The sequence below is a fragment of the Arachis hypogaea genome, chromosome 15, assembly GCF_003086295.3.
Source record: "Arachis hypogaea cultivar Tifrunner chromosome 15, arahy.Tifrunner.gnm2.J5K5, whole genome shotgun sequence".
Classification (NCBI taxonomy): Eukaryota; Viridiplantae; Streptophyta; class Magnoliopsida; order Fabales; family Fabaceae; genus Arachis; species Arachis hypogaea.
This window is the reverse complement of record NC_092050.1, coordinates 8675199-8697335: the sequence shown is the minus strand read 5'-3', so window position 1 is coordinate 8697335 and position 22137 is coordinate 8675199. Positions and strand designations below refer to the sequence as shown.

Here is a 22137-nt window from a genome sequence, read left to right as displayed (position 1 = left end):
GATGCCAAATGTCGCTCAGAAAAACAAAACACGTTACTTCTACATGTGTAGATGTCTTTTGGCATCTACACCATAAACTTCGCCTTTTTTTTTTAATTAATTTTGTAATAGATTGCGATGCTTTGCGTGTCGCGTGATACATGTTCAATAATTTTCTGTATTGGTTCAAGTTTGCAAAGTATTTATGGAGGTTTGGTCTTGCTGCAGTAGATTGGTGGGAGTGAAGTTGGGATTAGAGTTGTCGGTCGTGGTCTTGGTGGTTGAATTGGAAGGAGAGAAGAATTGAATTCTATGTGAAGAGTGATAGTGGTGGTGATTAAAGAGTGGATAGAGGGGTTTTTTTTATTAGGGTGTTAGTTTTTTTATTTTGTTTTATTAGGAACAATTTGGTCTAAAAATTAAAAAGGATGATTTTAATACTAAGTTTAATGTTAAGAATGATATTAATAAGAAAAAAAGGTTGGAGGTTAGGGACGAAAAAATATTTAATTTCTATATTAAATTTCAAAAGTTGATTTTGGAATTTTTTTTTTAGTTTTTAATATCTTTTATTTATTTTTTTGGACAGTGCCAAGGCCCACCAAGGGCCCAAAGCACAGTAAGAGGATGGACCCCCAAGACCCACCCAACCCAGAATCAAACTCCATCAGATTGCTTGTGCCATTCTTCCTAAGGTTGCCAACGAAGCCAAACCCTCTCCACTGTCCTCTCCCACTTGCAGACGCCTGAATCCCATTCCAGATCAGTGCAACATCGCCGTAGGGACTAAGAGACTTGTGCGCCATGAGGTTCAGCTCGGATCTCAGAGCTTCCACTTCCAAATCAATAGTTTGAGAGCTAAGTGGCTTCATGCAAATCTACCACTACACAGGTCTTATTAGAAGCCATCATTAGTTGAATAAAAACCATAAACCAGAGCTAGGTAAGAAGTGAAGCATCGGAGAGCTCTTGTTAGGCTCGAGAATGTTGTCCTATGTTTTATCATGGTACTGATTAAGCTTCCCTTTCTTTTCTTTTTTTTTTAGGGGTTGGGACCAGAATTGTACTTCATTTGGCACCCCACACCACATCCTTCCAATTACATACCTTCCCTTTAGATTAGTCGTCGGCAGATGCACCCGCCATAGCCCTCCAACTACAAGTCACATGAAAACCATAGATCAAGGTGAAGAAGCTCACCGTAGCTAGTTCTTCTGGCAATGCAGCACCTCCAATCTCTGCGTTAGCAGTCAACACTTACTCCTGGAGCATCGAGATATCCACCGGAGCAGCCTCAACCCCCTGTCTTCCCAAAAAGCTCCTGCCTTCAGTCAAGAATTGTTTTCCAACCTTGAGACGGCCAAATTATCCTTGCGGAGGACGTTCCTGATGGAAATTGGCTTATGCATGACCCAATTTTGGTGAAGAGTTCCCTGATATGTGAGTCTCGCCACTTCATGCGCTAATGAGTTTGCTTCTCTGGGCACCCAGGTAAAACCACAACTTGGAATGCCTCTTGCTAAATGTCGAATATCATCTAATACAACTTGAATTTCTGCAACTGATGCATGTGACTTTAGTGCTTGAATGAGAATCTGATTGTCTGATTCTATGATAACCTTCTGCATTAGCAAATTCTGTGACATAATTAATGCTGCCCTAACCGCTAATGCTTCCGCAGCCAATGACGAGGCTGCAACTATGGTGGAGTTAATTCCTGAGAGGAGGGTTCCATTATGATCTCTGAATACTACAGCCGTAGCACCCACAGACTGAGCTCCAGTGAAAGCTGCATCAACGTTGCATTTGATCCAACCTTGCAGCGGCGGTCTCCAGGTAACCCTGCTACCTAATCTTGTTATAGTAGTTGCATGCTTTACTGGTTCTTCAATCATTTCCGCAAATTCCAGCTCCATTAGTTTAGCTTTGTGAATCACCATTATAGGATTAGGATTGATCTTCTGATATATTGCTAGATTCCTCGCTTTCCACACCTCCCAAACTAGAAACCCAACCTTACTGCTGCAAAGATCATAATTAGCCCCTGCATTCAACCTCATTTTTTCTAGAAGTTCCATCATCCACTTCCCAAAAGAAGAAACTGTTAGGGCCGTAGGACAGCATTGAATTTGTGCTCCAAACCAAGCCGCTCTAGTCTAGGGACATAGTAGCAATGCATGCTCAATGGTCTCTGGTTCCTGCAAACAAATAGGGCACATATGGGTATTAGTGATTCTTTTATCAAAAAGATTTCCAAAGACAGGAAGAATGTTATGCGAAGCCCGCCATAAAAAGGTTCTGATTTTTTGAGAAACTCTTAAATTCCAGATCTCTTGCCATAAGAATTTTAAGTCTACACTGGTGGATGGATTATTGTTCTGTAAGCTCCTTTCATTCCGAGCAACATGATATCCCATTTTGATGGTGTAAATGCCATCCGATCTGAAAGGCCAACAAAACCTATCCTCCCTACCGAAAAGACTTACTGAGGTTCTAAAGATTTTATCAACTGAAGCTCCATTAAAATACAACTTTAACTTATCCATATTCCACCCCTCTCCTTGAATAATTAGATCCTTCACAAACTCAATATCAAGATTTCTAACAGTAAGATCCTATCTAAGTCATTATCCACTTATCCTCCAGAATTCTTACTCGCTCTCCGTTCCCAATCAGCCATCTACCATTTCTCAAAAGAAAATTCCTACCATGAATAAAACTTTTCCACATCCAAGATGCTGCCCTTCCCACCTTAGCGTCTTTAAAGTCATCCATTGGGAAGTAAATAGCTTTTAGCACCTGTACCCAAATCGCTTTAGGATTTTCGAAAATTCTCCATGCTTGTTTAGCTAAATGTGCTATATTCTGACAATATAAGTCCTTAAATCCAAAACCTCCATCCTTTTTACTGGCACATAATTTCTCCCAACTCTTCCCATGAATACCTCTTTCCTTACCCGAGGACGCCCACCTAAATTTGGCAATTTTCTTACTAAGCCGTTCACAAAAACCTTTAGAAAAAAGAACCATATTCATAGTATAGGCAGGTAACGCTTGAACAATTGATTTGATGAGGACCTCCTTCCCAGCTTGATTAAGAAGTTTTTGTTTCCACCCTCCTAGCTTATCCACCACTCTGTCCTCAACTAAGAGCACTATTCTTAGATCTTCACCAGTGAGCAAGGATCCCAAGATACTTACCTGGATTATCCCAAGCTGACAAGTCCAAAATCTCTTCTATTTCTACTCTAGTTCTGATAGGAATTAGGTTTTCAAACGTGATCCCAGACTTGTCCAAATTGATTCTCTGTCCTGAGGCTTCGGTGTACAAATTCAAGATGGTAATGAGCTGGTAAATTTTCTCCTCACTGTCTTTTGAGAAGATTATGCAGTCATCCGCAAAGAGAAGGTGTGAGATGGCTGGTGCCGTAGGGGCGATTTTAACTCCCGAGATTCTGCCCTCTTCTTTAGCCTTATCCATAAGAATGGTAAAAACCTCATCTGCTATTATAAAAAGGTACGGTGATAGGGGATCCCCTTGCTTAAGACCCCTCCCCGGCTCAAAAGTCGTCGATAACAATCCATTAATCTTAATCTTATAACTTACTTGGCTCACACACTTCATCAACAACTTTATTCAATGCGGGTTAAACCCAAAAGCCCTCAAGGTTGCTTCTAGGAAAGACCACTCCACCCTATCATAAGCTTTGTTCATATCAATCTTAATAGTTAAGTTCCCGGAAGCATTTGTCCCTTTTCTATTCAGATCATGAAACATTTTCTGAACTATAACCAAGTTATCTTGGATCAGGCGGCCACCCACAAAAGCACTCTGGATGGGGGAAATGATCTTATCTATTATTTTCCTAAGCATAATAACCAACATTCTAGAAATAATCTTATATATAAAGTTGCAGCAACTAATCGGTCTTAGCTGATTGAGGATTTCCGGGTGATTAATCTTAGGAGCCAAGACTATAAAGGTTTTTCCAACACTGCTTGGTAGATTACTGTCATGAAAAAATTTCTTAACAACATCACAGACTTCTTTACCAATAATTGTTCAGTACTTCTGATAAAAAAGACCATTGAGACCGTCCGGACTTGGCGTCTTAAGACTTTCTAGGCTGAAAGTAGCATCTTTGATTTCCTGATCAGTAACCTCCTTCATGAGCTCTGCATTCATATCTTCAGTCACTCTAACAGGAATATGATGAATGCAAACAGACATATCCAAGTTCTCTGAGACCTTAAACAGATTCTGAAAGTGCTCTACTGCTAGCTTGAGAATATCTCTTTCCCCACACACCCAATTGCATGTAGAATCCTTTAAACTCTCTATTCGATTCTTAATATCTTTTAATTTGATAGGGTAAGGCACAATCATGACATGAAGTTGGTTTGATTTGGTGATTTTAAGTTAACGTGTAGTGCGGCCCAAATGGAAGAATCAAATAAATGTGGCCAATTTGAAGGGAGACAGAGCCCAATCGGTAATATTTTTTGCTTTGTCGATTCTATAATAGTGTTTTATTTTTTGGTAAAACGTTTCTACAATAGTGTTATTCATTCGTGAACCCTCTAAGGCTCTAACCACTGACCCAAAAAAAAAGGTCCAACCAAAATTTAAAAATATATGGCCCGGAACAGATAGCAAGGGTCATCCGGTAAGACCAAAACCGAAAAGTGCAAAGCCCCTCAAATATGGGGAAAGTTGGAACGAGAAAGAAAAATTGGAAGGGAGAGGACAAAAAGTCAAAAACGGATGAGTGGTAGGTTGACTTTGTTCTAACTTCTAACCATAAAGAGAAGCTATGATGATAACTAAGATATATAATGATTAATAAACGTGATGAAATTATATGGCTTTTATACATAAATAAATTAAAAAATTTTAAATTACCAAAATCTCTTAAAACGGAATTAATTACACAAATATTTTCTTTTTAATATTATATAAATTCACCCAAATTTATACATAAATAATTTAAAAAAAAAAGCAGTTTATAAGTTAAATTAAAATTTCAAATCATTTAACACATAAACCATCTTAAAATATGATTATTTAGGATTGTATATAAATAGTCCAAGAATGTCATAATTTATGTACTAAATTTTTAATTTATTTTACACGTGTCTTAGAATATAACTACTTATATTCAGACATAAATAGTTTTAACTTGCCACAATTTATGTATTAAAATTTTTAAATTCATCAATTTTGATATATAACAAAAAATAAATAAAAAAGGATTGTGATTATTTTTTTACATATCTCATTATCTTTATTTTTTTCATATTTTTCCAATTTTATTTAATTTTAATTTTAAAATTTTAATGAAAATTAAAAATAAATTAAAGAGGATAACTTGGTTTTTTTGAGGATGCTATCAAAATTATACTGCATTTCATACAAAAAATTATATATGTAAAAATGATGATCCTAATGTTGTATTTTTAAACAGAATTAATAGAAAAAATATATATTATAATTACTCGCAGTATTTTTAATATTAAATAAAATAATAAGTTCATACAACTTTTAGAATGTATGAATATGTATAATAACAGTAAAAAATAATCCAGTCAAATTAAAAATAATAATAATAACAAGTTACGACTTAATTATAAATTTTAAATTGTACATTTTTTTAAATGTAAAATTTTGATGAAATATAAAGTAATTTAATTTGATCTAATCATTTAAAACTTTTGTCATATATGCTAAAATATTCTTTTATACTACTATATTTCAAGACAAGTGAACGAAACGAAAAAACAAGAAAATTTTCTAATACTTGTTATTTTCTTCAAACGAAAATTTTTTAGTACGTTACATTTTACTAGTGTCGTAAAGCCATATGCCACAGCCACATGCTCTCCCCTTATTTAAACCATTTCAATTTTAGATACACAAATCGTGGTGGGTGTTCAAAGGAGCTTTTTCTTCATTAATCATCTCAAGTTGATTAACTTATATTTATACATATTTATATCCAGCCTACTATTTAGCCAAACTTAAAAATAAATAAATTCCAATCAACAAATATCAACTAAACTAATATTTATTATCTGATTTCATAGAGGTCGGACACAACGACGCTATTCTAGTCATATTTATCTAAATTAATAACTAATTCTTACAATCTTTTTTATTCATTAAGGAAAAAAATCTTAACAATTTTTCGACCAAAACAGAGTAACAAACCCACTATTAAAAGTGAAGCTATTCAAAAAGTAATTATTGGCTCTATCTATTTATAAATAGAATAAAGGACCATTTGTACCCATAAAAAATGAAAACACTGACATATGTATCCACGCTAGATCAAAATTAAACTTGTACCCATGTAAGATGTTCTCCGTGTGACAAAAGTACCCTGTCTTTGGAGGGTTGGAGTGCCACGTAGGATATTTTTGTCACACGGAGAACATCTTGTATGGGTACAAGTTTAGTTTCGATCTAGTATAGATATATATGTCAGCATTTTCATCTTTTATGGATACAAATAGTCATTTATTCTTTATAAATACTCTGACATTTTTAGATATTTAATTTTCAAACTTCAATCTACTAAAAACTTAAGCATCGGCGTCATTCAACTATTCCAACCTACTAAAATTCATAAAATTCTTGCTAATTTAAGCATGGAGTCTCAAACTCTTTCATTCCTACCGAAAAAGACGTCGGATCTTTCACCTAATAAAAGTATCTAGACTTTACGTTTAGACCCAAATCATTCTAATTCTATGTAATTCCTGAAACAATACATAAATTATTTTAGTGTGATGTATTTAAATATTTACTCTTTCATTCCTACCGAAAAAGACGTCGGATCTTTCACCTAATAAAAGTATCTAGACTTTACGTTTAGGCCCAAATCATTCTAATTCTATGTAATTCCTGAAACAATACATAAATTATTTTAGTGTGATGTATTTAAATATTTACACATAATTAATTAGTCCTGGGCCATTGAATTTTAACATTTTACACATAAATAGTCTATGATGATTCATATTTTTTTCTAAGACGACACACTATCCTAGACTATTAACTTATAGAAAAGTTTTCAAGTATATCGGTATACTGGTATTTCAATAATTTTTAATTGTTGATCTTAATTATATATATTATATATACTTTTAAAAATAAAAATCAACGATTAAAAATTACTGAAACACTGGTATACCAGTACACTTGAAAATTTTTCAAACTTGTATATCTAGATATTAAATATAACATAAATTATCCCAGAATATGATGATTTATACTTTAAAATTAAATGTTTAAAGTTAGGTGTCCTGATAAACGATTTATATAAATGATGAAAGAGAAGATTTGTGTCTTCAGATTTTATTTAGGAAATTCATATAATTTTAAGGACTCTTTATCGGGGAGCGGGTGATGGATGGGTAGTGGGGTTCACACTTCACATACACTACGCTAAGGATTCATTTAACCACTAATCAGATTATTCCTAGTCCTTGAACTATCATAAAGCAACCATGTTATCACTCGTTCCAGAACTATATAATATGAACATACAGTTTGAAAATGGTGTAATAAAGAGAAGTTTCTTCTATTTAAATCCCTTATCTCCCCCCAAAAGGAAGATTTTAGCTCTTTCAGAATAATGGATGAGTACGAAGTGGTTGGGTTTGTCTTTTGGTGCTCTTTCTAGTCTCCACATGTTCATGCTGCAGGGATATTCAGATAGCTGATGACTCGCACTTGTGTTTTCGTTTTCCAAAATGTTGATTTCATGTGTTCGATGTTTACACTTTATATAAAGAAATGTATTATACAATTGGTGACGCCTGCTTCTAATAAATTATGAAAGTTGTATAGCCTTAAAAGTAGATTCTTATTGACAGGTGTCAACCTAACTCATCTAAAAATAGAATACAAGAATTGAAATCCTAAACACGAACCGGGATGTAGCAGGAACAGAATCTCTGTTTGGGTCTATCAATAATTGGCTTCAAGAGCATTGAGCCGCTATGTTAGAACAAAGTAAAGTTGAAAGTCAACACGTCCCATTACGCCTCTTCCTGCTGTCTCGGGAAATTTGGTAATGACAGCCTAGAAACTACGACTTATCACAAAGCCAACAAGCAAATAAGGTTCTCTTCATTCCAAGACCCAAGTTGAAACCCCAAGTTTCAGCGAGCTCACTACTTTCCACGCAAAGGCCCCATGTTAGAATAATGAACACAAGCTGTACCCCGTCCCTTTTTGTTTGTTGTTTTTGTCAGAGTATTACAAGGTTGTCACTTGTCACATTCTTCTTTCTTCCAATTCCAAGCACCAAGCCCAACAAGCTAAGGCAATATATATATACAGTACATTACAATTACACACGTTTTGGCCAATATTTTCACACGGGGATTGGTTCTGACACAATTAAAACAAACCTATAGTAATTAACTAGCACTAGCAGCTAGCTAGCATACCCATAACAAAACAAGTAATATAAATGTGAACAAAGCAGGATAGTATATATAATGGACATAGATCTAGCCTTAATTAAGTGATGAAAATGGAGAAGCACAATACAAAAGGGGGAGCTGCCGACAGCAACATTATAATAATAGGCAAGGAACTAACAAGTTTGGTTCCGAGACAATTGGGGTTTGGTTAATAGGGGGGCCCCGGGGGTATTTAGTAGGGTTCGTCAATTCGGTGGTGAATCCCTGTCATCGTCATATTAATAATAATTTCGCACACGTCACACTGTGTGGTTAACTTTGCTAACCCTGGTTTAGTTCCTGGGTTAATCGCCAATTAACGGAACAAGCAATCATCATCATCATCGTTAATTCTTCTTCTCAGCCTGAGTTTTGCCGCACCGCACAAGCCACAACCTGAGCCCACTGCCTTAGCCTTGTCTTCACCGTCTGCGGATTATCACCTTCACAACAATACTCACAAATTAACATTAACATCTAACACCAAATTATACATCTCAAGACAAAAAAAAAAAAATTCTCTTTAATAAATACATTAATGCAAAAAAGTAAAATATTTTTCATCCACACAAAATTTGAGACACCGTATTTAGCGGATAAGTTTGGTATTTTAGATTGATCTCGTGCATTAAAATAGTTCTAGATTCTAATTAAACTAATTATGTATATGAAATTGACAAAAATATATCATTTTACTCCTTCACACTTTTCTGCCAAAAGACTCAAACCATGTAATTCTAACGATCTCAAAAGACCGGTTTCGAATTTAAGTCCTGTATAAATTAGGTTGCGAGAATTTGAATAATTACCGGTGGTGAAGATGGTGTGGGGACTGCCATGGGAAGAAGACGTGCTCTCGCAGTCGTCGGAGGCAGCGGAAGAATACGGCGGCGTTGAGGAGGCGGTGATAGTGACGGGGGCGGGGGGCCTGGAGAGGAGAGAATTGTTGTAGGTCTTGTTGACGGCGTAGTAGAGCTCTAGCGCCGGTAATGTATCGGAGAGGCGCTGATCAGGTTCCACCTCCGGCGAAGACTCGAATCCAAAGCCTAACTCGATGCAGGCCTTGAGCTCGTTGACGTCCTCGTCCGTCACGCTACGGCTGCGGCGGTTCTTCCAGTTGCCTTTGCGGCGGAGCCACGCCTCGTCGCGGTACGCATCCGGCGACCAGGAACGCTGCTTGTAAAGCGGCGCCATGGCGGTAGCAGGCTGCAGCAGGGGCGGGCGCTGGAAAAGGAAAGCCGGCGGAGGAGAGGAGGGCGGGGCGTCGAATTCGTGGTCTTCGGAGGGAGTGGTGGCGGTGGGGGAACGTGGCCCCTCCTCCTCGTCCTCCATGGTGGCTAATTAGGTTTTGAATGTTAATTTGTAATGAATGGGGGGGTGTGTGTGGTGTGGACAGAAGCTTTGGCTTTAAGGGTCTTGGGTGAGCTGGTGGATCAACTCCCAGTTATGACCTCTCTTTCATTGGTCCACGCAATCATGACCTGTCTTTTATCTTTTCCTCTTTCTTTATTTATTACTACTATCCTCTTTAATCAGGAATCATTCTAAACGAATCTAATCAACTAAGGAAGCCCACTAAAATAGGTAAAGTATCCCTTCCAATTTTTGGATCACTGTTTCTTTGTTTTCTGTTTTGAATTGGTTTCACTCCATTTAAATTAAACAAAGAAACAATATATTGTTTACCAAATCAACAAGATTTTATATAATAATTATGATATAATTACTAATCGGCAATTGTGATTATTATATTGTTATAAATAAACAAATTTTATTATGATATATTTGATTTTTTTTTAGTAATTTATTATTTAATTAAAAGACATACAAATATAAATATATAATAATGAATTTGATGACTAATTGTGTTAGTATATATGAAATATTTTTATTTACGCAATAGATGACTTCTACAACATCAAAAGATAAATCTATAAGAGATTAATTGGGTGAATAATTTTCTTTAAATTAATTTTATCAAAATTTTAAACAGATAATTAAAATACTAACTACCTGAAGTATGATTTGATAAAGCTCTTATTTTTGAAAATAACGTATCAAATTAATTTTGAAAGATAATTTTTTTAAAGTTATAGCATTTATGTTCAGTAAATTAAATTAAAAATAATTTTTAATAAAAATAAATAATAATAAATATCATAATAATATAAATATATAAATAAATTTAAATATTTATTAATATACAAAATTATATTAATTTTCAATTTTAATAAATAAAATTAATTCTAAAAAATATTTAAATATTTTTAAAAACACTTTTAATTTTTTTAAAAAAAAATAAGTATAAGCATATAATTTTTTTATTTGTCAAATACAAAACAAGATAGTTGTGTTTTTGAAAAACACAATAACCTATCTAAAACATACATATGTTTCTTTCCTTTTTCTGAAGAAGAAAAAAGAAAATTGTTGACTACATATTTAACAAACAACTGATAATCATGAGATTGAGTTTCTCATGGAAAATGCATTTGCAAGAAAGTTTAATTTTATCTTGTTTGGCTGCTTGCTTGGCTTGGAAACATTCGCATCTTCTTATTTTATTAGCAACTTGTATAAGCCAGCCAATTGGAGTCTCTCTCACGTATGAAAATCTGCATTAAGTTATATGATTTACCTTGTCCACGAGGAGTACCATATAAGAACTTATATTAGTATTGTGCATGAAGCTAATCAGATGTACTTATTCATAAGGTCTTAAAAGAAAGTCATTTAAATATTTTAGTCCTACTATATATTTAAATATTTTTTTAAATTAAGTCTAACTAATTAAATTAACCCAAATTTAATCAAATTTGTTCACACATTTACACGTAAATCATACTTCTTTTTCTTTACATAAAAAATAACACTAAAATTTTTTATTTTTGACATACAAATTTTTTAAGATTCTGATTTTGATGTTCCAGTTTTTTTCTTTTTTTTTTCTATAATTTTTGTGTTTTTATTTATAAAATTAGGTTTTTTTTTCAATTTTTTTTATTTATTGGCAATAAAGATAAATAAAAAAAGAAATAAAAAATTATATAATTATTTATTTTATTCTTTTTTTTTCTTTTTTTCTTTTTAATTTTATTCTTTTTTAGAGGATAACATAAAAAAATATGAGAGTATGAAATAAGAACTATAAAAATAAAAGAAAAAGAGGAGGAGTTATTTGAAAAAAAAATATAAAATAAAAAAATAAAGCTAAAGTTTTTTAACCGCAACATAAAATTTTTTTTAACTTTGACACCGAAATTTCTTAATTAAAAATTTTTAAAATTCTGGATTTCATGTAACAATTTATTAATAATAACTTATTTGACTTCTTTTTATTCCTTTTTTGTTTTTATTTTTTTTGTTATGTTTATTTTTATTTTTGTCTTTGTTTTTTTTTTTTTTTTGAGAAAGACAAATAAAAAGCTGAATAAAAAAAAAGATAATGATATTGATGATGTGGAAGAAGAGAAAGAAAGAAGAAAAAAAAAATAAAACAAGGGAAAAAAACCATAGGGTGTATATGTGTACGTATATCTGAGATATATATTATTATTTCAACTTAGTTAACCTTTTAGTTAAGTAAAAACTTTGGATGTATTGCTATAAATATTTATAAACGACATCTAATTAGAAAATGCACAGATAACCAAAAGTTTTATTATTTAAAAGACTATATTAGGATTCAAGAACTTACACAATATATATGGGTGTTCGAGTTTTATTTTATTTGTTTAAACAAATAAATGTCATGAACCATAAAAAAATCGTCATTCACATAAAAATATTTTTATATAAAATTCATAATTAAAACATCAACATATATTATATTAAATAATTTAATTAAATATATTAAATTATATAACAAATTTTAGCTATATTCATATAAAAGGAGTGTCATTGAAAAACGCTCATGAATCAAATCGATTTAAGTTCGTCTAATGATTAATTTATTAGGATACTTAAATAAGTACTATAAAAAAATAGAACATTTGTAATAAAAATTTTATAATAAATTTAAAATTATTATAAAAAATAATTTTTTTGTAACAAAAATTAGTAATCGTTATATAATAATAATGTTTTGTAACAACAATACAATTTGTTACAAATATTTGTAACAACTTGATTTTTTTTGTTACAAATTATATTAGCTTTTGTAACGAACCAGTGTTTTATTACAAAATTTTAAAATATTTTGTAACAAAAAATGAAGTTGTTGTAAAAATTTAAAATATTTTTTAATAAAATATCTATTTATTTAAAAAACTCCAATTATTTTGTAATAAAAAATTAATTTGTCACAAAATTCAATATTATTTGTAACAAGTTATTTGTTTGTCACAAAATACAAGAATTTTTGTAACTAAAAAAGATTATTTTAAAATATTAAAATCTTTAAGATAATTCTATTTTATTTTAAAAAATGGTATATATTATTTTATATTTTTTATAAAATTAATATATAATTTTACTAATAATTAAGTTTTAAATGTTGATTAAAAATTAATTTTTAAATTAAAAAAATAATTGTTAAACATAAATAAAAATAGTTAAAATTTAAAAATAAAAACAATTATAAAAAGTAAAAATTATATTTGTAACCCTCACCTTTATTTTTTATTCTGCTGTTTGCCGTTTTTGTCCATTTAAATAAAATTTTGAAAAATTTCCTTAAGAATAAAATATAGAGCTCTAATTTTTTTTTCTCTCTACTAGTTCTAAATCCACCATAAAAAGAATAGAAAGTTTAAGACTTAAATGTCAGAAATTTAAATCCATCTTATACAATATTATCCAAAATTACATTGAAATTAGAAACTACTAAAAAAGAATGGAAAGTTCAAGACTAAGTGATAACTAACATACCATTTTTCAATTAAAAAAAATCAAAATAAATAATTAAGATCTTAATATAACTATTTTAATGTAATTCTGAAAAAGCAACAAATTATTGCTTTCACCAGAAATACCTTTAAAACAAAATTCAATCCACATTAAAATAACCAAATATTATCTAAACACAATTACATTCATTCGAGTCAATCTATCTTAACTTATGTTAGGAAATGACCAATGATAATAAATTAAATCAAACACACATAATTATTTACCTATTCAACTAGGACTCGGAGATATCATGAGAAACCATAACTGTCATGAATCACGAGGAGTTTCCTCTCCTTATTAACTATAAACTAAACGTCAATCATAATAATAGCGTAAATATATATTAAACAACGATTCATTAATTTGGTCAGATTGGTTTAGTAAGACCTTTGAATTTGTAATTGTTATAACAACTTAGACATACCATAATAATTTTCATGACGTTTGCTACTTTTCGTTCATAAATTCGTACATGAATTATAGTTAATTACTTAATTGAAATACACCTATATATTAATTATTTGAGGAGTGGTAGGGGCGAGTAACTTTTGTGATTTATAGCCATTAAACAACCATTAATGATGATTTTAATGGTGTGAGATTTCATCCAATGACTCACTTTTCTTTGCAGGTTATATGTTGGCCAGAATTCAATGAAATTGCTGGTCCCCTACACTTTTTCTAATTGTTATTCTCTAACTTATCCACGGTTTAATTTGCGAAATAAGTAATGTAATTTATAAAGACATTTTATAAATATATTACATAAAAAATTAAAATTTAATAAGAGAATAAACGATCACTTAGATATGTAAATAGTACATGGACTTTAATTAGGTTTTGTGGTGTGCAGCGTGGTAGGTTAAGAGGCACATCACAAAATTATGAAGACACTTGAAATCATCTGGATTTGGACCTACATGCACAATCTTTTTCCTTCTACTAGTACTGATTAATTAAGCATATACGTACGGATATGCTGTATAGATGCCATGCCAAAAACATTATACGTTTATTTAATTTCAGCTACATATATATAGTACCCAGTCATGCATGCAAAACCCATTAAATTTTAGAGTGGGGGCAATTATTATACGTACATAATCCTGTCAATATGCAAGATAAGTTGATTAAGTTCGCTGCACAATATTTTAAATAATTCAATGATTAGAAAGTAAACATTTTTGTGGGATTACACGTAAGCAACTCTTAATATAAAACAATAAAAACAATGACATAGGACCTGGTGAGTGGTGGTGGCACCTCTATATGTAAAATATAAAACAAGTTGTCAAGTAAAGTAAGAAAAGGGATCGATGTTCTGCTTAAGTGGCCAAAATAATAAGCCTAGGGAATATTATACTGGCAAGGAAAATTTCGAGGGATTATTATTATAAAGGATAGGATAATACATATACACTTGTATAATTTGCATTGATTGTTCGTAATTGCTACTTCTGGACATTAGCTAGCAAGTTAAATGGGTCGGCCTACAAATAATTCATTTTCAAAATCAATAGTTTAATTTTAATTCATCATAGTCTATATGTTGCAAGTGTGATGAGTGATAAAGTTAGTCCTATATAAAAAAATAATAATAAAAAATAAGAAATTTATAAGATAAGAGATTTATTAATTTATTATCTTAAAGTTTTGAATTAAATATGATATTTTTTCATTTTATATTCTCTCACTTGATTTTTCCTAAAGTCTTTCCAATAATTGAGAGCTTTCCATAATAACCCAACAAGTGATATCAGAACCGTGTATAGGTTTCCTTGTATTATGCTTCTCGCCATGAACTAAATTTTTGTATTATTTGTTATTACATATATTAGCTTATGTATTAAATTTGTTTATACAGCGATTTCACACTACTTTTAAAGTTTCCAAAAGATTATTATATACTCCGAATTAAAAAATCTTAAACGTTTTGGTGGATGTCTATTTAATCCTACTAATTGAACGTATTCATAGTTTCATACATATAAATATGTATTAATGTATATTATTTATTTATTTAATTTATACATATATACATACCCATGGACTTTTGGAAATTGAATTTAGTTTGATCATTAGAAAAATGAACTGAAAATTGATATAATATAAGGGTATTTTTTAAGAAAAAAGTTATAATTTATTCTTTTTGGTCACACTTTTAGTTATTAGTCTAATTTTTTTAATCTATTAATCTAATAATATATTTTTAGTATATACTTTTAAATATTATTAAATAATAATTATTAGTCGAAAATAATAAATTCTATTGGAACTATAGTATTTCTTATTCTTTTTTTAATTGAGGTAAATGGAATAGAATATTGTAATGGATGTCATCGTCACTAGCTAGTCAATGCTTGGAGTTTGTATCATTTTAGCAATTACATTAAAAGAAATATATAGTAAAAATAAGATATACGTCACACAATGAATAGCAAAGTTGTTTTGACAAGTTACACTATAATATCAAGTGAAAATTGTCAGGATTTTGCTAGAGAATTAATTTGGTGTGTAGTCAATTATAGCCAATTCGCGAAAAATAAGTTAGTTATATAAAAAAAAATAAAACAACTTTTCACTATCTTAATTTTTTAAATTTTAAAATTAAAAACAAAAAAGAGTTAACTGAGTTGTTTATTATGCTATATTTGGTTCCAATAATTTCTCAAATTGCCTTTCAGATCAGTCAACAGTGTTCACGAAAATTAAAATAGCTAGGTCCCAAAGGAGTAAAATGAAGAAATTAAATTAAAATATCCTGCCCTAGCTAGATGATTATGCCTTAGGGCACATGCAACCCACCTCACCAGACTTGAGTGGTAGCAAATAGCAATGCATCATCAACCCCTCATGATGATGGAAATATATAACCACCATCAACTTTGTGGACCAGATAACATCTCTCATACAGATATTTTTCTTAAAAAACATATGTACATATATCTGAATTCAATTGCATTACATTGATATTGATATATAAGATGATGACTATTATTGCTGAAACTGTGATAAAGTTAATAATATCTAGAAAACCACACATTGGTCTAGTTGTCCATTGTATATTCCATGAAAAATAAATGACTAATTTGTTGCGGATGGTAGCTCTAGAATTTGAAGTTGGCCAATAAATTGCTATATATAGTAGGCGGAATTTGAACTCTTAACATTTACTTTAGTAAGTGAAGTAATTTCTCGATCAATCTAAGTTTATTAGTAGGTATTTTAATTATTAATGCAACTAGGTATCCTTTAAATATTGTCCTTTATTCAACCTTTAAAAGAGAGAAAAAATAAAAAATAAGTAGCTCCCCTTATTTTTTGAATAACTAATACGTAAAAATAAATATTTAAATTAATTAAATAATAATAAATTCTTAAAAAAATTGACTAAAGGATGAGAGTTAAAGGATAACTATTATTTCTGTTCAACTATCTATCATTTTCATGGCATTTTTATTTAAATACTCACCTTTTTCTTTTTGTACATACCATTTTTGTTGGTTAACAACAAAAATTGGGAAAGACATTAGTGTTTTTTTAACATGAAAAGACATTAGGTTTATATGCGAACAAAAATTGAGTCGTTTGGTCTTGATGGGCTAAGGCCCAAGAAGACTCCTACTGCCGTAAAAAAGGAGTTTGAATGGGTTGGGCCTGAAGAAATAGAAGGAGGGAGGTGGGGTTAGGGAGGAAGCGCCACGTAGAAGGAGGGAGGGAAGAAGGAAGAAGGGAGAAGCATGTGGAATTGGGAATCAACATTCTTCTCCCAATCAAAAGCCTCAATTCATTCTGGTGAGTGGTGACTGGTGTGTAATAATTCAAGCAAATTAGGGTTTGCAGTTGGGACTCTCGCTCCCATTATTTGGCGCCAAAGATGTGGCACGAGGCTCGGAGGTCGGAGAAGAAGGTGCACGACATGATGGACGCCGCTCGAAAGAGGGCGCAGAGGCGAGCCGTTTACCTTGCCAAGCGGCGCGGCGATCCTCACCAATCCATTCAGCTCCTTGGATTTCGCTGCCGAACCTATCGAGACGACGCTCTTTACCAAGCCACCCAGGATCAACAGGGCCTGTTAGTTTTCATTTTTCCCCCGATTCCTTCTCTTTCATTCAAATTAAAACCCATTTTCGTTATACATTAATCGCTGTTATGTTGTTCATCCCTATTAGCTGTATTTGGGTTTTGTAAATTGTAATATGAAAGCTGGAGCTTGAGCCATTTAAGATCACGGCAGAATTTATGGTGTTCATTGATTTGAATGTTGTAATTTACATGTCTACCTTACTAGGTGGGATCATTCTCCATTGGGCCACATTTATTTTATCAGAACAAAACTCTGCTTGCATATCGAATAATTTTATTATTTCCAATTCTGCATTTTTCAGAATCTTCTCCAAATGGTATACAACTATTTAAGATATAATGTTGTCAGTATAAACACATTGTTCTTCCTAATTAAATGCAAACACAAACCCTCCTCATGATTGTCTGTTTATATTTACTGAGTTTATTTTTTGTAGAACATTTACTGTTGTGCGCTGATTGATTATTTAATTTTGTCTCAGGATACCTTGGAATGGGAAACAGGATGTTTTGATTGACAGGTGAACAATTTCTCTACCCACCTTGATGGTTTCGGAGCTTTGATTGTAAGTGCATTTCTGTATATTTACAACGTGGGATTGACGGCAGTCGCTTGTCTTCACAGATTCGATGGACGTGCTCTCCTTGATTTCATCCGTGATACTGGACATAGGCGTATCCAGGAAAAGTCTGAAGAAGAAGAAGAATTAGAAGAGTTTGTTAATTTTGAGCGTTATCGGGATTTAATAAAGCATCGGCGTAGAGGATGTCGGTACTTTTTTATTTCTCGATGATGTGTTTGCTTCTAATGACCTTTAATAGTACATTTTTTGTTGTCGTTTTCTGTAACTTTTCTATTCCTTCAACATTCTTTATTCATGATAAAGAAATAAAAGATAAAAGGTTTCTTTTTTCATATGTGAAGCTGATTTGACTTATAGGGATCAATTTTGTAGTTGAATTTACAAACTAGGTTTTAATTTTGATAGATACTGATGAGGAGGCTCTGCAACATGTAAATCAAGAGATGGAGGCCAAGGCTGCTGCTCCATTTGCATCAGACAGGTCAAAAGAGATTCCTTTTGTTCTATATAATTTGTTCTTTCCTTGTTTTGATGCTCATCAAACAGAAGCTTTAGGCATTTATCCATAGAAATTGTTTCCAAACATGTAAAGCTAATTCTTTGTGGTTACTAACAGCATTTATCTGCAACATTGTTCTGTTATTGTTGTATTTCATCACAGTTGATCTTCTTTATTTATATTCATGCAAACTTGTAGAGCTAACACGTCACAACCTGCTGCAAACAAGGGATCGTACTCTCAGGTGGGATTTTCTTATGAAGGGAATGGAAAGGATGAATCCCAGATTTCAGATGATGAGGATGATAATGAGGAGGATGAAGATGATGAGGATGATGAGGATTTTAACAGTGATGATAGCAATGATGAAGGAATGGAAGTAATAGCTAAAGAATATGGGGTTAAAAGGTATGGTTGGCTTGTTTACATGGATAAGAAAGCTAAGGAGGAAGAAAAAAGGCAAAAAGAGGTGATCAAAGGTGACCCTGCAATTGTAAGTAAAAATCTGCATGTGATTATAAATATTATTTGGTTGTGTATGTTTCAAGATGAATATTTTGATATTGTTGTATATATTATGAATTTTGTAGAGGAAGCTGAGTCGTAAGGAAAGGAGGAAAGCTTCTCAGATTGAAAGGGAGAGAGAAAGAGAAGCAATGCGGATATCTGGAACGCGTGTGCAGCATCACGACCCATACCGGTATAAAATATTGATATTTGTGTTTTTCAGAATGAGCAAAGAGAATATGAACTCCTGCTCAACAGATTGCTCCTGTATACCTGTCTTAGTGTTGCATTCAATATTTACATGCAGGGAATCTAGACAAAGTCCCACGTATGAAGCTTATTCTCGATCTAGGAGGTATGTCTCTGTTTTCATACATCTGTTTGAGTGATATAATTTACGTTCGTTTTCTATCTCACTAGTACTCATCAGGCAAATCTTACTGGAGTGATGTTGTCTTTTGTCCTTTTAAAGGTCAAGGTCTAGATCACGGTCCTACTCTCCATCGTACTCAAGGCGCTACTCCCGTAGCGGTCATGCTGATGATATCCACCGAAGCAAACCGCGAACACCTAAAATAGAATACATTACTGAATTTGGGGGCTCTGGAGAAGCAAATGAACCCAGGCGGGAAGGATTTTCTCCACCACGATCTCCTCCATCTCAAGTTGATTCGTTAAACCGGTCGGAGCACTGGACCTTTAATTCTTGCCAAGATAGATTGGACAGTCTTTTGTCTGCTGCAGCATATCACCGTATTATTGCCTGAGGCAATTTTTTATGGTTTAGAATAGATCAGGGCTAGGATTGTCGGGGTAACTGCCAAGAGGAGGAGGGCGGAGGCTTCCTATATGAAGCTCATTGTTCCCTAAAATGAATTTTGCATAACTACTTGTCAGTTGCCTGAAAATATTGCAGTTGTTTTATCTGATACCTGAACTGTCTTGCAGGTCATCTTCTGGTTTCATACTGGAGGCTTTGCATGTTGATCCTGCTTCTGGTGTATCTATTGAAAAGGATAAGGGTGCTAAAGTCTCAAAGCCATCTGTAAGGTATGGCATCCCCTGCAATGTGTATCCCCCCCCTCCCCCAACCACAAAAAACAACACACACACACAAATAAATAAATATATGTGTGAAGGGAGATATATGATATGCTCTGTTATGGTTCTTGACCTGCTGGCTAAGGATACTGCAGAAAGTTTTTTCTAATTATACTTTTGTTTCTTCACCGTTGACGCCTCCTCTTTTCTTTTAAATGAGTTATGTGGATCTCTGTTCATTTTGTTATTGTTATTCTCTTCTCCACAGCACATCTTCAGCGCTAGCAAAATTGAAGGCAAGTGGTTCTGGAGGGTCTTTAAAACAACAAGGGGAGAAGAAAGAAACTCCACAAGAAAGGCTTAAAAGGATCATGAACAGACAACTGAACAAACAAAGTATGGTGGTTTGAGTGATTTGCTTTATTTGTACAAATGAAGAAATCTTCATCATCTGTGATATGGTGTATTCTTATTCATTTGCATTCTCTAATAATTCTCAGAAAAATGAGTAAGCATTCGATTTGTGTAAATCTGAAGCAGTTCCTAATGTGTGTTTGTATGTGCAGTTAAAAAGGATACAGCTGCAGAACTAGCTAAGAAAAGGGAGCAGGAGCGGCAGAGGCAGGAAAAGCTTGCTGAAACAAGCCGTTTGAATCGCTATAGGCGGCGTAGCCGCAGCAGAAGTTATAGCCGCTCTCCTCCAAGGTAGTCTTTGTACATGTAATGCGTATGTGTACTTAATGGAATCACAGGTTAAACAGTAAACTTTGATTTACTACTGTGGTTTTGCATTAAACTTTGATCAGTATGACCCAAGTTTGGTCTAGTTGAAATTCCTTGAGGAACATTAGTCTTTTATAGTCAAAGGCTTTTGTAATTGGTGTAACATTAGCATAAGATAATTAACGATAACTTTTGGGATTAATGACCATTTGAATAGGCTCTAGTTAATAAAATCATTGTTATTTCAGCAAATAAAGTCTGCTATTTTCAACCCTTTGGTTAAACACTACTATGCGAATAACTGCAGAAGATACAGGCATAGTAGAAGTCGTAGTAGGAGCAGCAGGGGTTCTAGGAGATATTATTCCGGTTCTCGCTCCAGGTCTCGGTCCCATTCTCGCACCATATCACGTTCGCGGTCCCGTTCCCGCTCTCGCTCTCCTTCGTATTCCCGCTCACCCAGGTACTGCTTTTATTTTCACTTGCCCTTGCCTTGAAATTTATGCTGCTGCATACTGGCATCATCTCAATCATGAAAGACTGATACAGAGTTGACATTTCAGAATGAGAAACCGATCGAGGCACTGATGGATGAATGCTGTGTGCATGTAGAAAGTCGGAGGAAGATTTGTGTGCGATTTATTTGTATATGATTTTCCTGCTCCCAAGTGTTCTACCGATGTGGTTAGTTGAGTTGTGCTGTTATTGTTAGGCAATATTTCTAAATCTGACAGTTAACCAGTTTGTTAATGTATATTCAACAATTGAGAACTTGTACGTTTATTTCCTTAGTCGTATAGGCACAAATTTATCATCGGCGAGAATCTCCGTTCTTAAAAATTAAAATTTAGAACTTAGTTTTATCAAACGAAATATGTTCTTTTTTTTTGGACAATCTCCAATCCTAGGTACCTCAATGGATTGGACAATCTCCAATCTTAGGTACACAAAATACCCACACACTCCTTATATTTTTACCATATTTTTTCCTAAATTGCAATCCTTAAAGTTTGAATCCTAGACCTTTGAGGTGGGGAGTGGAAAATATGCCATGTGAGCTAAAAGCTCATTGGCATCAAACGAAATATGTTCGACTATGGTTTTTCAATTAGTAGAAGTGCAACGATTTAATGGCAAGTCATGAGCTAATCAAAATATTATCCTGGTAAGTGGTAAGCCATGAACGCTGATCTTGGCAACCATTCATGCAAACCACATGGGTCATTCATGCGCCTCTTTGGGCCTTGTCATCGGTCACACTATATATAGAAATCTGTCAATTATGTGGACGTGAATATGGGAATGCTTGATAAGTTGATATTGATATTGCAGTTTAGAATTTTTATGCCTTTCCGG

At 32.8% G+C, this 22137-nt stretch overlaps 4 protein-coding genes across 5 annotated transcripts; 1 reads left to right on the top strand and 3 right to left on the bottom strand.

Moving 5' to 3' along the window:
* Window positions 1–1098: 1098 nt before the first annotated feature.
* On the bottom strand, window positions 1099–2039 carry LOC112747826 (uncharacterized). The gene is made up of 2 exons (XM_025796024.1): window positions 1330–2039; window positions 1099–1135 (listed from the first exon to the last, which is right to left on the bottom strand). The coding sequence occupies exons 1-2, from the start codon at window positions 2037–2039 to the stop codon at window positions 1099–1101; spliced, it is 747 nt and encodes a 248-aa protein (XP_025651809.1).
* A 96-nt stretch (window positions 2040–2135) lies between these two features.
* On the bottom strand, window positions 2136–3460 carry LOC140179087 (uncharacterized mitochondrial protein AtMg00310-like). Its single transcript, XM_072217695.1, has 3 exons — window positions 3181–3460; window positions 2635–2990; window positions 2136–2177 (listed from the first exon to the last, which is right to left on the bottom strand). The coding sequence occupies exons 1-3, from the start codon at window positions 3458–3460 to the stop codon at window positions 2136–2138; spliced, it is 678 nt and encodes a 225-aa protein (XP_072073796.1).
* A 4811-nt stretch (window positions 3461–8271) lies between these two features.
* Window positions 8272–10181, bottom strand: LOC112748660 (uncharacterized). The gene is made up of 2 exons (XM_025796899.2): window positions 9261–10181; window positions 8272–8894 (listed from the first exon to the last, which is right to left on the bottom strand). Exons 1-2 carry the CDS (start codon window positions 9781–9783, stop codon window positions 8812–8814), a joined length of 606 nt encoding a protein of 201 aa, XP_025652684.1. The 5' UTR covers window positions 9784–10181; the 3' UTR covers window positions 8272–8811.
* Window positions 10182–16998: 6817 nt separating this feature from the next.
* LOC112748657 (uncharacterized) lies at window positions 16999–21554 on the top strand. Of its 2 annotated transcripts, none has more exons than XR_011873115.1 (13): window positions 16999–17415; window positions 17910–17948; window positions 18053–18195; window positions 18417–18492; window positions 18709–19003; window positions 19101–19210; window positions 19325–19372; window positions 19490–19699; window positions 19966–20067; window positions 20327–20454; window positions 20625–20763; window positions 21030–21244; window positions 21345–21554. XR_011873115.1 is itself a non-coding variant. In XM_025796893.3 (13 exons), the coding sequence occupies exons 1-13, from the start codon at window positions 17219–17221 to the stop codon at window positions 21367–21369; spliced, it is 1668 nt and encodes a 555-aa protein (XP_025652678.1). In that variant the 5' UTR covers window positions 16999–17218; the 3' UTR covers window positions 21370–21554. The 2 variants fall into 2 exon arrangements, 1 of the variants encoding a protein (XP_025652678.1); XM_025796893.3 differs by having other exon boundaries at window positions 21089–21244.
* The last annotated feature ends 583 nt before the right edge of the window (window positions 21555–22137 follow it).

Excerpts from the sequence above, each read along its gene's own strand:
- LOC112747826 (XM_025796024.1), bottom strand. The coding sequence starts at position 2,039 with ATGAGGTTGAATGCAGGGGCTAATTATGATCTTTGCAGCAGTAAGGTT. Across the intron at positions 1,136-1,329 it reads GATAATTTGGCCGTCTCAAG|TTGGAGGGCTATGGCGGGTG; the intron begins GTTGGAAAACAA and ends TGTGACTTGTAG.
- LOC140179087 (XM_072217695.1), bottom strand. The coding sequence starts at position 3,460 with ATGGATAAGGCTAAAGAAGAGGGCAGAATCTCGGGAGTTAAAATCGCC. Across the intron at positions 2,991-3,180 it reads GTCAGCTTGGGATAATCCAG|GTTTTTGTGAACGGCTTAGT; the intron begins GTAAGTATCTTG and ends TTTTTTCTAAAG. Across the intron at positions 2,178-2,634 it reads TGATTGGGAACGGAGAGCGA|GAACCAGAGACCATTGAGCA; the intron begins GTAAGAATTCTG and ends ATTTGTTTGCAG.
- LOC112748660 (XM_025796899.2), bottom strand. The coding sequence starts at position 9,783 with ATGGAGGACGAGGAGGAGGGGCCACGTTCCCCCACCGCCACCACTCCC. Across the intron at positions 8,895-9,260 it reads CCACACCATCTTCACCACCG|GTGATAATCCGCAGACGGTG; the intron begins GTAATTATTCAA and ends ATTGTTGTGAAG.
- LOC112748657 (XM_025796893.3), top strand. The coding sequence starts at position 17,219 with ATGTGGCACGAGGCTCGGAGGTCGGAGAAGAAGGTGCACGACATGATG. Across the intron at positions 17,416-17,909 it reads ACCCAGGATCAACAGGGCCT|GATACCTTGGAATGGGAAAC; the intron begins GTTAGTTTTCAT and ends ATTTTGTCTCAG. Across the intron at positions 17,949-18,052 it reads CAGGATGTTTTGATTGACAG|ATTCGATGGACGTGCTCTCC; the intron begins GTGAACAATTTC and ends TTGTCTTCACAG.